Source organism: Rhineura floridana, chromosome 13, assembly GCF_030035675.1.
Source record: "Rhineura floridana isolate rRhiFlo1 chromosome 13, rRhiFlo1.hap2, whole genome shotgun sequence".
NCBI lineage: Eukaryota > Metazoa > Chordata > Lepidosauria > Squamata > Rhineuridae > Rhineura > Rhineura floridana.
The window spans coordinates 29123239-29139161 of record NC_084492.1 but is presented as its reverse complement, the minus strand read 5'-3'; the positions used below and the strand labels follow the sequence as shown (position 1 = coordinate 29139161).

At 42.4% G+C, this 15923-nt stretch overlaps 1 protein-coding gene across 4 annotated transcripts in view; it reads right to left on the bottom strand.

Moving 5' to 3' along the window:
* Nucleotides 1-690: 690 nt before the first annotated feature.
* ADCY7 (adenylate cyclase 7) overlaps nt 691-15923 on the bottom strand; it is a 115567-nt gene continuing 100334 nt past the window's right edge. For all 4 annotated transcript variants that reach the window (XM_061594579.1, XM_061594580.1, XM_061594581.1 and 1 more), the window contains 9 exons: nt 15636-15698; nt 13451-13623; nt 9656-9737; nt 9082-9237; nt 8335-8481; nt 6747-6854; nt 6313-6427; nt 5368-5492; nt 691-3977 (listed from right to left, as the gene is read on the bottom strand). In XM_061594579.1, coding sequence (XP_061450563.1) covers nt 3840-3977; nt 5368-5492; nt 6313-6427; nt 6747-6854; nt 8335-8481; nt 9082-9237; nt 9656-9737; nt 13451-13623; nt 15636-15698 — 1107 coding nt within the window. In that variant the 3' untranslated portion in view covers nt 691-3839. The remainder of the gene's footprint in view (nt 3978-5367; nt 5493-6312; nt 6428-6746; nt 6855-8334; nt 8482-9081; nt 9238-9655; nt 9738-13450; nt 13624-15635; nt 15699-15923) is intronic.

Genomic DNA, 15923 nt, shown 5'->3' with positions numbered 1-15923 from the left:
TGACATGACTGAGCAAAGTGAGAGGGTTATCCATAATCACTGGAAATGACTGCACTGAGGGAGAATTTTCAATTTAAATTGAGATCTGGGTCACACACACACATTAGCATGCACGAGGTTTCCCTGTGCAAATGAGCCACCACAGACAAGCTTTCACATCACCTCTGGCGTAATTCATACACATTCAGAAGAAGCCATAACAGGATGTGTATTGCTTTGAGCAGCTGCCAGACTTTGGAATATGCTTAAGGGGAAGCAAATTGGTAACATATATTTTTTTTAAAAAAAAAGCAAATTGGGTGGCTTGTGGAATTTTCACCTCAGACAGTAAGATGTTAGTATAAAACACCTCCCTTCCCCCAATCAAACTGCTATCTGGGTCTTTCATCATATTAACTAGGGGAATGTGACCATGCAAAGTAAATATGAAAAGATTTATTTTTCTGAAATGCCTTTCATAAATGGATTTAAAATAATATAAAAGTAGTCAGGCAGCAGACACATCCTAAACTTTTAATGTGGGAAACTCAGCAAGTTAAGATTGAAGGTAGACAAGTTACCTTGCCTTGCACTATAATGTGAACGGAAGCAATTAAACATCAATACTTTAATTTCACACTTGAGTTTCTATTGTTGGTATAAGATGTTTCCAAACATAACAAACAGTTGCAAATATTAAAAGATGGATCCTTTGAACAAAAGCATTCTATTTTATTTTAAAAACCAAACATGTAACAAATGCACAATAAAATAAGAATTGAAAGCAATATATTACAATTCACATTAACTTGTTGCTAAAACAAAAGACAGATAAGTTTCCTTTTTAAACTATCTAGGACTACCCTATCTTGCTACTGTCCAGTGAGACCTATTCTAGTCAGCTAAGACTTTCCAAAAGTCCTAAAACCACAGTAGGACTTTACCAGAAGAGTTTTGTTCCTGTCATGAAACATAGGCACTTCAACTCCGCATTAGTTAATTACACAGTAATTATAATGAACACAACAGGGGAGCATCCAGGGCAAAGAATATTGGAATACTTTGCAGTTAGTCACACTCCACTCTGAAAACTTTTTTAAAAAAGGTAAGTCACAGTCCTCAAATTTGGAAGAAGTCTTGAGATTGTTTCCATAAACTTCAGCTATATTTCAGTTAAATTACTCCAGAGAAAGTGGCTTGTAAACTGGAGCAAATCCATTAGGTTTGCATTTTGTTACCTCCTAAAAGGCATTCTGCAGAACCTTATGCAAACACATCCAGCGGAAACTTAATCACATGGGAAAACACATACAGTTTCAAAATGTTTCATGATATTCACATTTCACTTTATAAAACACTTCAATGCAAAGCAATTATTTTGCTTTCCTAGGTTATGCCCAAGTCAACGCAATTCACTTGTGCTCCAGATAAAGTCAGACTGCAGTCCTATGCACATTTGCCTGAGAGTATGCCCCAACAGGACTTACTTCTGAGTAAACATGCATAGGATTGTGCTGCTAAGCTTTTTACATGGGGCACATAAGCAATTGTTTCTTCCGTTGTTCACATTGTAAACAACTACAGCTTTATTCCTACATGTAAGACTTAATGGTTTGTTTCTGGTTCTCTTATGACAAGCCTGTCAACCAGAAGTAATTTTCATAGGATAAAGTTTCAAGATTAGCCCCCTGTGAGCACTAATTGCAGATATGGTGGATTGGATCAAAAAAAACTTGAACAGGAAAATAGGTACTAAAACTGTTCTGCAAACGTGTAACGGGTTCTAGAGCAGTTCTTATGATTCTGCAAGAAGTTGCACAAGGAAATCTCCAGCTTTAGATTTAGTTTCACATTTCTTGCACTAGTGAAAAGTGGACTTTCTATAACTTTGGATCTAATCCTATATCATTTAAGCAGACTAAATCTACCTACAAAGAAATGTATTTTGTTGAGAAACCAGCTTTGCCAGAGACTCTTTTCTCTGTGTATAGGGAATGTGGGCCTGCCTACTCCCAAAAATCCTGTCTTATACAGATCTTCTATGATGGCTGGTACCCACACGCTGCTGTGAGAAAGTGTTTCCAAACTAAGTTCTGAAATGCATCATGTTTCTCCATTGCCTAGTAAATTACATAGGTTGGTATGCACGTAGTCAGTTTTGGGTATACCCTATATGGTATTCAGTTTATGCAAAATGCCACTGAAACTAAAAAGAGATAAAGACTACTGAATATAAACAATTTGCAAATAGGGTATTTTGTTTTTCAAATTTTCCAATGGGACTGGAGCAAAATCCCATGGGATACCCATGTTTGAAATAGGAGGAATACAAGTAGATGATCAAAATAAAATTGCTACCGCAAAAGGTACAAACGCACCAAATTCAAGTCTGGCTCAGGCCAGACATTATACTTGGTCATGTCCTCCTTGTTCATTTTTATTGTAAGGACAACACAAAACAGGTTGCATATCAGTGATGAAATGCAGCAATGCAATAGTTTGGGAGGGAGGGCTTCACTTACCATACAAAACTTGCATTGTAGCTGTCAGTCGGTTTCTGATGCAGCAGCATCCACTACATGGTGCTTTAAAGTAGCAAGAATGAGCGAGATCTCCACCCCTAGAACCTATATCTTTTAGATAAGGAGAGTTGGGGAAGATACTGGAAGATATCTGTGCATGATGGCTTCTCTGCGCCACTGTCACGATACATTTTACAACCATGTATCACCCAAATCTTGTGCCCAGAACAGGCATGGAAGGTGACCAAATAAGAGTTGCCCCCAAGTAATCATCTGCATTTTTACACACACACATACACAAAATGTTAGGGTCATCTACCGGGTGCTGAAATTAAAAAGCACTAAAGTGGCACCTCAGGAAGGACAAACATATTACAGCATGAACAAAAGGGGTACAAGGAAAGCCACCCACGTTTCCACCCACAGTGGAAGCACATTTTAGAACCAAAGCCACAGATGTTTGCTCTCACAGCCTGGTTCCAAACTCCAGAAAAACAAGCATGCTTCTTAATTGGACAAGCTCCTTGCATCGCTGTCTGCTCCAACAGGGATGGCATAAGCAGTTGTAAAAAAAGAAGAAAAAAAGATGGGTGTGATGTATCATCATGAGGTTGAGCAGCAGTTCAGAACTACCAGCAAGGAAATAATGTTTTTATGGGCTGGGTTCTGGTTGTAGAGAATACTGGCAGTGCAACATTTCTTGGTACTGAAAATAGGTTCTAGGGCAGAGGTGTGGCACAAAGTTTGAGGAGGGGGTTACAGCCACGCACAAGCTTTGCGTGCAAACAGTCCCAGAGTCAATCCCTGGCATCTCCAGTTAAAAAATTCTCAGGCAGAAGAACTTCAGTCCTGCTGTCTTATCCTGTACACTGCCCCACACTCAAGGCAGTGCTGTATTCATACTGTCAAGTCTTCTATAGCACAAGTGCAATACTGTTAACCAGATCTGACAAAGGATGAGGCAGCGGGCCATTTGAACGAGGCAGTTAGTTCAATTATGAATCCACAAAAGACATGCAAGCATGGAATTCCGTGTCCTGTGTTCCCATGGCAGGGAAAGGAGAGAATAATTCACAGCATGGATATCTGCAGACTCTTTCAGAAACAGAGACAGGCATGGCTGCAAAGAGCTTTCCAAGTTCCTCTCTCTTTGAGATGCAAGTAGTACCATTTCTCTTTTGAGATGCAAGTAGTCCATATGCATTTCGGAATAAGCTCCTTTACATAAGGAGGCAGAGTTTTCAGGCTTCACAGAAGGGAAGTTGTTTTAAAAACAAAAAGCCCCTCAAGACATACTGTACATTTTGACCAAACTTCTCAGCAGCTTCTTGATGCAACTCAAAGCGCTTGGGATTTGGCTGTATCCGTGCACACAAAGTAGGTCACCAATTCACCCTTTCCCTTGACATTGATAAGTCCTCGGCATTCACAAGCATATCCCAGGATCTCCAGTATTTTGCAGGTCTCCTCTGTAACCTGTGCATGGAACACAAGAGTCAAGGGTCCATTCAAAATTCACAGGGAGTCTTATTTATCTGTTTCAGACCCAGGTCCTTAGCCAAAGCTCCTGTTAACAGCTTACAAAATAATTTTTTTAAAAAAGCACAAACAAAATAAAACCAACTACGAAACCCATCAAAAGAAGCAAGGAAACCACAATAGCAATGGCAAGGAACTATACAACTTTTTTTTCCAGCAGCCAGTCTAACTGCTCGGCTGCACAGCTCTCTCTCCCACCGAACAGTAAAAGATCTGCAGTTGCTCCTGGGAAGAATGGAGTAAAGGAGTGTGCAGCCAGGCAACGGGCCCCTTAATTGCCAGCAGCTGCAGTAGCAAGATGAGCTAAAAGGTAATGGAAACAGTTACAACACCCTAATGGTCTGGAAGGGGGACATGGGGAGGTAATGTGTATGCCTCATTGGGGGGGGGGCATGGGAACATAGGAAGCTGCCTTGCACTGAATCGGACCATTGGTTCGATCCCTGGCATCTTCAGGTAGGGCTGGGAATATTCCTTGCCTGAAACTCTGGAGAGCCACTACCAGTCAGATGGACCACTAGTCTGATCCAGCATAAGGCAGCTTCTTGTGTCCCATGTTCCTACCACAGTTCAAGGTCACATTCCAGCCAGGCACAAGGTGCTCCAGGGGGGCATGGCCTGGGGAAGGGGCGTGATGGAGAGGCTCAGGTGTTCCACCCGTTTTAAATAAATCAGATGGATAGCTATCGTAGAGCAATAAATAACGTATGCTGGAACCCCTCAGAAGTATAATTTATTATTTTGTGCAAGTCACTTTGCGGATCCTTCTTGACCAAAAGACAGAAGAGAAATCAAGTAAATAAAATTGAAAAAAACAAACTGCTCACTTCTGGTACCACAAGGCTCCTCATTACAAAACAGCTTTAACCCATCTCCTAAAAGAAAGTGACGAGTGAGTTCAACAAACAAGAATCACAAGAGAGAAGGCCCTTCACCTGTTGAATTCCAACTGCACTTCAGATGATGACCCCAGGATGGTGCCTCCTAAGACCACCTTAAAGAGGGGTAGGGTGAAGGGGAGAAGTGCACAACCATCCTTCCATATCATCATTGTACAGGTTTCCTTCCAGACACTAATTTTATGTATTTATTATTACATTTCTATCCCAGCTTTCCTCCATGGAGCTCAAGGTGGCACACAAACAGGTTCTCCCCCTCCCGATTTTATCCTCGCAACAACCCTGTGAGGTAGGTTAGGCTGAGAGACAGCGAGTGGTCCATGGCCACTCAGTGAGCTTCATGGGCAAGTGGGGATTTAAACCTTGGTCTCCCAGTACAACACTATACCATACGGGCTCTAAACATTCCCCCTTCTTTCTTTGTTCACCTGGATCTTCCCAAGTTCTCCTGTGCTCTCCATTCTGCTGGCAACATTGACAGTGTTTCCCCAGATGTCATACTGTGGTTTGCGCGCACCGATTACACCGGCTACCACAGGCCCATGGTTTATGCCTGCAAGAACAAGAAAGGAAGGAAAGAGGCAAGTTTCATTTTGTGCTTTTGTGGCTTATTGCACAGGAGGAGGATGCTAAAAATAAAGTAACTGTTTCTCAATGTGGGAAGGACCACAGAGCTGAGTGGCCAAGCACATCCTTTGCAAGGAGGATGGCCCAGGTTCAATCCCCGACATCTCCATGCAGGACCAGGGAAGCTTCCTGCTTGTAACCCTGGACAGCTTACTAGTCAGTACTCAGACCAATGGACATATTGGCTGAGGCTGATGGGAGCAGGAGTCCAGCAACATTTGGAGGGCCACAAATGCTTGCATTATGCTATTGGACTCTAGTTGCTGGGGAGCAGCAGTGGGGAGGGGAGTGTGCCTATGCTTAGAAAATTTGGGGAGGGGCTGTAGCTCAGTGGCAGAGCACATGCTTTGCATGCAAAAAGTCCCAGCTTCATTCCCCGACATCTCCATGGAAGGCCGGGAGAGATACGATGCTTGAAACCCGGGAGAGATGCTGTCCGTCAGTGTGGACAATACTGAGCTAGATGGACCAATAATCTGAATCAGAACAGGACAGCTTCTTGTGTTCCTATGCCACGCTTTCTACAAGCCAGGGCTGGGGAACCTTCGCCCTCCGGATGCTACCTAACTACAACTCCCATCAGCCCCAGCAAGCATGGTGAGCAACTGCTAAACGATTACCAGTTCTCGTCTGTTGTATTGATATAAAAAGGCACTCACTGGATCTGAACATGGAAGAAATATAGTCACTAAGATATCCAGCTGCCCCTTTCAAGCTTTTTTGGAGGGGGAGGAAACTTAACTTACCTACTCTGAGACGGAAGTTGTTGAATGAGTGTCTGTTGATGCCATCAAGCTTAGTCATCAAAGCCATCGCAAATTCCACCATGATGCCAATTTGAGCATGCTGCCTTTCCTGGTCCTAAACAATATTGGGGGAGAGGGGTGTTAAGAGAAACTTTGCTTTTAAGTCATTGGAGCAGGGATGGGGAATCTGTAACCCTCCAGATGTTGTTGGACACCAACTCCCATCAGACCCAACCAGCATGGCCAATGGGAGTTGTAGTCCAACAACATCTGGATGGCCAGATGTTTGCCACCCCTGCACTAAAGGAACACAAGTACCAGAACCACAGGTAAAGCCAGCAGAAATGCACATTCACATCTCTGCTTAAAGTAGCCAGCAATGCAACTCACACTAAAATTCTAATGAGTTGCTGATATTTCAACAGATGACTTACCAGATTATTCTCTTGACCTGGGGTAACACAGAGCCCTGAGGCTGCCATGTATGTACTCCCAATTGTTTTAATTTTTTCAACGCCACTGAATTTAGGTTTTAGCAAAAGCTGTTTGGGGAAAAAAGGAGAAAACAAATAAAATCCAGACCTTATTGATTCTCTGTCACATTACAACATTACCACAGGCTGGATTTTCCAGTGGAAGAAGCTAGCATAGGGACAGAGACTATGGACACTCAGGCCACATTCACACCAGACATTTATTCCACTATTATTCCATTCTAAATAGTCATGGCTTCCCCCAAAGAATCCTGGGAAGTGTAGTTTGTGAAGTTAGGAGACTCTTATTCCCCTCACAGAGCTGCAGTTCCCAGAATTCTCTGGGAAGAGGGACCAACTGTTAAACCTCTCTGGGAATTGTAGCTCTGTGAGAATAAAGGACTTCTAACACCTCTCGGCATCCTTTACAAACTACACTTCCCAGGATTCTTTGGGGGAAGCCATGACAGTTAAAAATTGAGTAATAGTGGGAAAATGTGTGAATGTGGCCTCACATAGGCCTGATTCTCCTGCTACACTTCTGGACTTTATACAGATAACCAAGTACAAAATACATATGAAGGATGCGTGTTTTTAAAATTTTGTTACGTGTTTCTGACTTCCTCAGCATATGCTGGTTGATATGCAGGCACGCAGGCACGCACACACACACACACTTTTCAACTTTACATGTTTTAACATTTGATAGCAACCATTTCAAAATGAGGTTGCTGCAGAATTAAGAGCAGTGTGTCATCCTGTTCAAGCATATAAATTAAACCATAGTTTTCTGGCTCAAGATGCTTCTCACCCCCTGGAATATAGAAAGCTCCTTTACATCAGGTCAGGAAAAGGAGAATAAGCCGCTAGTCAGGAGGACCACATACTACCTCCAGGATCTCAGGCAGCATGCCTCTGAACATCAGTTGCTGGGGAACACCAGAGAGAGAGCTATTGTCCTCAAGTCCAGATTGTGAGCTTCCCAGAGGCATCTGATTAGACACTAAGGGGAACAGAATGCTGGGCTAGACAGACCTTTGGTCAGATCCACCAGGACTCATATTATTTGATTCCATCTAGCCCAGTGTTGTGTGCACTGATTGGGAACGGCTTGCCAAGATCTCTCACATCAACTATCTGATCCAGATGTTACTGGATTACAACTCCCATCATCCCCGGCCACTACATGCTGGTTGGGAATGATTGCAAATGGAGGCTCACAGGTTCCTTATCCTTGTTCTAACTGGAGAGGGCAGGAGTTTAAGCAGGGACCTTGTGCATGTGCTCTATCACTGAATGTCAGTCCTCCCCCCTCTGCTGAAGATCCTAGGAATCACTCTTTTAGATGTTGTCAACCAGATTCCAAAGACCTTCCTAGCTAGAAGCAAAACATCATTCTCCCCTCTATCAACATCTGGATAAGGAAAGCTTTCTTCACTATACTGAAGGCTTGAGTGGCAGGGGAGGAGAATACTCATTTCTGGTTTCTCAGTAGGGAAAAAAATCCAATTCCAACATCAAGGGAGCCAATACAAGCCACAAGAAGTACCTCATCAAAATCAGCAATTATTTCATTGAGGAGCCGAAGGCATTCCAGCCCTTCCTTGTTGACATCACATTCTGTGTAGAACACCTTGAAGTCGGGTACTGAGGCAAACATGACACAGACACAGTCATAGGATTGATGGTACCAATCCTGTGGGAAATGCAGTAACAGTTTCACAATATAATAGCTTGCAACCAATCACTTTCCCCACCTCTCTGTACAATTAAAGTGACATTGACTCACTAAGCACATATACATTCAGAGATGTGTGGTCCATAAGGCACATTAGGTGAGAGCATTAGCTAGAAATCTCTAATGATATCCTGGACTTCTTGGTTATACAAACAGGACCTTTTGAAATGCTCCTGTTCAGAGTTCCAGGCAGCCATCTATGCCTTCTTCCAGCATATTCCATTTCATTCCCCCTTCTACCTAAAGACAGCATTCCATGGCCACTGAACACTTGTTTTTAGTTCTCTCATCCCACCACCCCCATCCCACCCACAAATAGTGTTTTTCCTCCCCTAATGATTAGTACATCTGCAAACTTTGGGGTACCCGATTACCTTCTCTTGTATGTGGATGATTCCATTTTGCCTATATAAGATATATTTTGCTTTCCAGTATAAAGTGTTTCTAATGTGCTGTCCTCATGCTATTTTCAATGTGCCATCTTCTTAAAGGTTAGTAGATGTGTGAACACATTGAACCAAACAAGTGTGCTACAATGTTAATGTTGTTCTTCTATACCTCATTCAATTTGTCCCCAATAAAATGGGCAGCAACATGAGCTGGGAGGACATTTTCCAGCAACAGCCGGTTCACATTTTCCATTGTTTCAAACGACTCGTGTTCCTTTTTAAATTTATTCTTTTGTAGGCAGTCCAGCCGACAGTAATAGTCTATCTGCAAATAAGCAAAGGAGTCATGAAAGACATCTATGCTATCAACAAAAAGTTATCCTCCGTGTTGCTGTTGTAAATACTGTCAACGCGCAAGGATAAGGAGCAGCTACTTTAGTAACGCAATGAATGTGTTGATTACCTGAAGGTATTTACAGCATGCAGTTACTCTCAAATGTAGCCTATGTAATAAAGTGTCCCTGTGGTAAATTTTATGTGGGGAAGACTATTGAAGGAAAGGAATTGTGGGTATCTTGACTAATATCAACAATAAAAAGGTAATGAACTTTAAGTCAAACATTAAGCAATCCTGGCTGATTCTCCCTGCTTGATTCCCAACATTAAGCCAGAGTACTCCTGTTTGGACATAATGTTGTGCTCTAAATGCAGGTCATCTATGAGACCAGTGCTAGGATACATACCTGTTTTGACAGTAAAACCAGGGTTATGTAAAACAGAGCCAGGTATAAGTTTGTCATTATTCTTGGATCTTTCATAAAAAACCTAGAACAAGTAAACAAAAAACCCAACAACATACAAATATGAGCCTTTAGAACATTTATTATTATTATTATTATTATTGGATTTATATCCCGCCCTTCCTCCCAGCAGGAGCCCAGGGCAGCAAACAAAAGCACTAAAAACATTAAAACATCATAAAAACAAACTTTAAAACACATTAAAACAAAACATCTTCAAAAACGTTACTTAAAAAAAAACTTTCAAAACATCTAAGATTAAAAACATTTTTAAAAGGTTTAAGAACATATTAAAAAGCAATTCCAACATAGATGCAGACTGGGATAGGTCTCAACTTAAAAGGCTTGTTGAAAGCGGAAAGTCTTCAACAGGTGCTGAAAAGTTAACAGAGATGGCCCCTGTCTAATATTTAAGGGGAGGGTAGGCGCCGCCACACTAAAGGTCCGTTTCCTATGTTATGCAGAACGGACCTCCTGATAAGATGGTATCTGCAGGAGGCCCTCACCTATACAGTGCAGTGATCAACTGGGTATATAAGGGATAAGACGGTCTTTCAGGTACCTTGGTCCCAAGCTGTATAGGGCTTTGTACACTAAAACTAGAACCTTGAACTTGGCCCGGTAGCAAATGGGCAACTTTATGTGAAATAATCATGCTTAATGTTCAGAAACGTCTCCCCAAACGTAAAGAGTTTCAGCTGACTTAGGTCTTACAAACACAAGTTTGCCTGAGCATATACTGGAACCTTTCACAAGGCTAGAGGCACATATCCATAGATTAAAAGAAATTAACCTAGAAGTATTGTCAAGCGAACTAACCCCAAGGGGAAAATAACCTTGCATGTGTGGGGCTAAATCAGCTGTAGGGAATCTTCAGTCCTCCAGATGTTGCTGGACTAAAACTTCCATCAGCTCCAGCAAGCATGACCAATGGCCAGCGATGATGGAAGGTGTAGCTCAGCAACATCTGGAGAGCCAAAGGTTCCCCACACCTGCACTAAGTGAACACCACTGTCATTAGCTCCTGGCTCAGTTTGCTGCTCAGATAAATATTACTCTCCTAGGCAATAGATCAGAACTGCAGGTAGGCTTGGAATGTTCCCAGCTCATGAACACAAATTATTTTAGGAAGCCAGGGATGAAAGCAAAGCTAAAGAAACACCCTTAAACCAATGTTCCGGAAGATACAATGAAACCGATCCCTCATGACCTAAACATAAGGCTGGCATCCCTTTTCTCCAAATGCCCTGGGGACATCTAGACCACTCCCCCAGGCTCACAGCTGGCTGCATGCAAACAGAAGCCCCATCTGTTTGAATATACAGATGTATGAAGTTACAGTGCCAGTATAGAGGACCCATTTGCACAATGGCAAAGTCATAATTATAAATGGCCCAATGACTATAAAGGATTTTCCAGACAAACCTCCATCCAGATACACTCACTGTAAGCTGTAGATCAGTCTTCCCCAACTTTGTGTCCACAGATGTTGCTGGAGTCGAACCCCCATCATTCCTGGACATTGGCTGGGGCTGATGGGACCTGGAGTCCAACATCAGGGGTCCCAATGTTGGGGTAGGCTGCTTTATGCGCATCACTAACACTGACCCAGCAACATTATATGTGGAATTGATAGGCTGACATCAGACGCTGAGCCAGGACAGCCTCCCTGGGGAGATTGTTCCATAACTGGGGTGCCACTACTGAAGAGACCTTAGTATGGGTCACTGCTCACCTCACTTCTCAAATCTGGGGTGGAACCCAAAGAATGGCCAAAGAGATCGGACAAGGTGATTCCATATAATGGAAGGGATGGGGGTAACCTTACTGAGGGTTGCATTCAATGTTAGCTGTGCTCTGAGTAGACCCATTGGGTTGTATCCAACTATGTCCTGCTCAGAGTACACCTACTGAAATTAATGAACCTAAGTTGGCCATATCCATAAACTTAACCATAATGTGGGTCTACTCTAAGTAGGACTAGCACTGGACACAACTCACTGAAATGAATGGGCATTGCTAACTTAGGTCCATTAATTTCACTGTGTCTCCTCGGAGTAGAGTTTAGTTGGATACAACCCTGAGTAAATGTATGTGTGGTGGTTGTGGACAAGAGAGTAGGTAGATAGTTGCCTAGGCTTTCCTTGACCCTAAGACTGGATCCTATTTTATGTGTTTGAATCCTCTGGATTTCTGTTTTATTAGCTTTTATATCCTTTTATATCCTTTTATATAGCTGCTTTATTGTTTTTAGGTTGCATTTTTGCTCTTGTTTTAATGGTATATTGTTTGTTTTTAGACTGTACAGAGTTTAGAGATTTTTGAAATATTAAGCAGTTTGTAAATGCTTTTAGGTAGCTGGTATAGCACAGTGGGGAGGAAAGCCTGGCTGGAAGTCCAGAGTCTGTGAGTTCAAATCCCTACTCGTGTCTCCTGCATGTCAAGGGCCAGCTAAAGATCACCCCCACAGTGAGTGGCTCAGGGGTTATGTGCCCTGCTACTTGTGCAGCCGGGGGCAAGCTGCATAGTCCCAAGGAGCCCAGTTGCCCCCCAGCTGGCAGTTGCAGACAAGGAAGGGGCTGGCTTGTGCAGCTGTGGCAAGCTGAGCAGGCCCTAGCCAGCTGGCGAGGACTAGCCTCAGAGGAGGCAATGGTAAACCCCCTCTGAATATCGCTTACCATGAAAACCCTGTTCATAGGGTAGCCATAAGTCGGGATCGACTTGAAGGCAGTCCATTTCCATTTTTCAAATGCTTTTAGATAGATGGACAGAGATAGATTTGGGAGATCTCTATCTAGCACTGCAGAGCAAGAACTAACAACTTTCTAAGATGGCATAGGTGGATGAGTAGGTAAAAGAATAAAGGGAGAGACCCTATCTCTGTTGTAAAGTACATGCTTTGCATACAGAAGATCACAGGTTGAATGATCTGCTATCTCTAGTTAAACAGGCTCAGGTAGCAGGTGATGGAAAGAGTGGCTGCAAGTCAGAGTAGGCAGTATTGGACTAGATGGGGCAAAAAGTCTGACCTACGGTTGGGCTAGCATCCTGTGTCAGTTTTCAAAGCATAAAACACATGTGGGGAACCTTTGGCCCTCCAGATGTTGCTGAACTACAACTCCCATCACCCATAGCAAGCATGGTCAATGGCCAGGGATGATGGATTGTAGTTCAGCAAACCTCTGGAGGACAAAGGCTTTCCCATACCTATCATAAAAGAAAGGTGATTTGAAATAAAAGTGGGCTTGTCTTTCTTAAGTACAAAAAGAAGTGGGGAAGGGAGTAGCTTCCTCCTACCAAAACCCCTTGAAATGATTTTCAATGTTTTACACACAGAGAGAAAGAGAGAGAGAGGAGGGGGGGGAAGCAATAAGATGGCCCAAATTCACCAATGACACATGGAGGTGGCAACTAAGGAACCCATTTAGGGTCACCCCTGGTCTGACCTGGTACAAGGCAGTTCCCTATGTTTAAATGAAAACAGCAGAGTACTTTAAGATCTCAATATATTTTTCTGTAAGGAATAGGAAGGTCTTGTCACAGTGATACCAAAGGCACAATCTAATAGGCACCTGTGGCACTAGCACTATCATTATCCACCCAATACCCATTACTACAATTTTAACAGAGGCAGAAAGAGGTCCTAAAGTAGCTTCAAAATGTCGTATATAGGGTCACTTCCTAGAACTGCAGCCTACAATTACAGTAAGCATTTCATCAGCTTACAAGATAGCGTACCTTGTGGTGGAATCGTTGACATTTCTGTGGCCGGCGCTCAAAGGCTGGTTGGTATTAAATACGATGAAATATCCAACAACAGCGCCTGACAAAAGGATAAGCTTGAGTTCAAAGCTCATTCGAAGGAACACGGAGCACGCTATAAAACCCAGCAGGCAGCAGTAGGTATAATACTGGAACAGAAGAGAGTTTAAGCAAAGCTTAACAAACTTCTTTGTGACAGACTATTAGGAACAGGTTTTTTTAAAAAAAAAGATGAATGAACATATGTGAATACAACAAATGCCTATGTTGTATGAACTATGGGATGGCCAAATATCTCAGTTTCAGTTTCTCATTCTTCCAATCTGAAGGTCAGTTCTCCACTTTTCCACATTGGTTTGCAATTTTAAAAAAAGTCCTCAACAAAATTCATCAGCATTTCAGTGTAAATTTCTCCAAATATACATGTTGTTGTATGCAATTTTCCCTAATCCATACATTTTTGCAAAGCAATTTTCCCTACTACAATGCATTTTTGTTATGTTATGTTCACTAATAAATATATTCATATGCACACCAGTATATGCATTTTGGTACACATTACTTGGCTGGAGGGGCTGTACTGCAATTTTCAGAGAAGTGAGAATTTCAAAGGATGGCTGTGTTTCGGTTCATGCATTTAAACGTGAACTGAACTGAATTGGTCCTCCATCCCTAGTATGTACAAAGGTAGGGCTTGTGCACTACAAGGGTTCCAAGCACCTCTGGGATTTCTATCAGTCTTACCATTCACAAATGAGAAGGCAGATGTTGCTCTCCTTGTAACAATGTTCTAAGGGAAGCATTTGACTGCTCCCATGGGAATCAACTATACATTTTGGAAACTTGTTTTTGTTCACTTTGCTCATATTGAACACTTATTTGATATCTTATAACCAAATTTTGCATGATGGTTACTGAGATCATGACTAGACACCTCGTAATGACTAGAAGCCATGCATTCAGTGCAGTGGGCCCAAGTATGAGGAACTCCCTCCCAACTGAGATTGGACAGGCACCTTCCTAGTTGAATTTCAGGTACATGAGTAAGACTTTCTCATTCCACCAGGCATTTTAAGGTTGTGTTTTACTATTTCATTTCCTGTGAATAAGAACGATTAAGCAGTATAGAGATGTCTTAAATACATAAATGAGAAGATTTTCTTCTGTGTTTGGATACAACTGGACACCATTTTGAATCAAAATGGCAGAATGAACATTTCAAAACTGCACGGATTTTTGGGTTTCTTAGAATTCCCGGCCAATGCCAGGTACAAGGCTGCTAGCTACTTATATGGGAGAAAAGGATGCACATGTGGGGATACCACTAGGATAGAAGCAAGACACACGCACACCCGGTTACCATATAAATTAGAAATCAAGCTAGCCCGTTCCCTGTATTGCCCCAACTTGGGTTGTTACTTGGTCATGCTGGAGCTCAATGGGATGTTGGCATCTCAGAAGCAATGCAGCACAATCTAAATTGTCCAAATAATATATCTTGGGTAGCATGCATTTGCAGTAATGGAATCTCTTGCGGGATACAAGAGATTCAGCTGAAAGGATTCCCTGCCTACGCACCCTCTTGTGTTTATGTGTAGCCTTTTGTGACAAATCACATGGCTTTTGTGGCTGGGAAAGATTTACAATTGAGAAAACACATTGGAGGGAATTGGTTTATTAAAAAAATTAACCAATACTTGAAAAATGTTTCTACCCCACCCTTCAGCACTGCTGCTCCCAAGGAAGGCTTGCAAAGGAACGCATGTGTAGCCCTATTCAAGTGTTTCTCTCCATGAGATTGCTCTTTTTCCACATAACTGAGATCAGTTAGAAAGAAAGATCCAAGTAGGGCTTACGGATATGTTTCACATATCTAGCAACCCAATGGTTTGGATCCAAAGTAGCAAGGGATCGCTCCTACACTCAGCAAGGTGGCTTTTCCACTACCTCTCATGGCACAGACCCAATGGCCCACTCAAAAATCCCTTCTCCCAAAGGTTGGGGGGGGACTCTCAGGACTTGTTTTCACAGGACACAAGAGGCTACTGCACCCAGGAGCAAGGCAGGGCAAATCACCAACCCCCTTTTGCACATATATTTAAAATATCAACTCTCTCCAATGTGTCTAAACCTATATTTTTAAATCATCAACATTACTCACAGAGTAGGTCATAGCCTCCTTACTCAGTCCACTGTCATTGCCAGAAGAACAGTTTCCTGCCAGCTGTTTTGTTTTGCAGTGGGAGGAGAAAGCACACAATCATTTATTTGGGTGGTAGGCTAGATTCCATCAACATGCAGAACAAAATGATCAGTCAACAGTATTGTCCGGTGGTTGTTTAAGTAAGAGGCAAAACTATTGTGACTTGAATATGATGGGTGGTATCCAATGCTAGCCCTGCTCAGAGAAGACCCATTAAAATTAATGAACATGACTGACCTAGGTTCA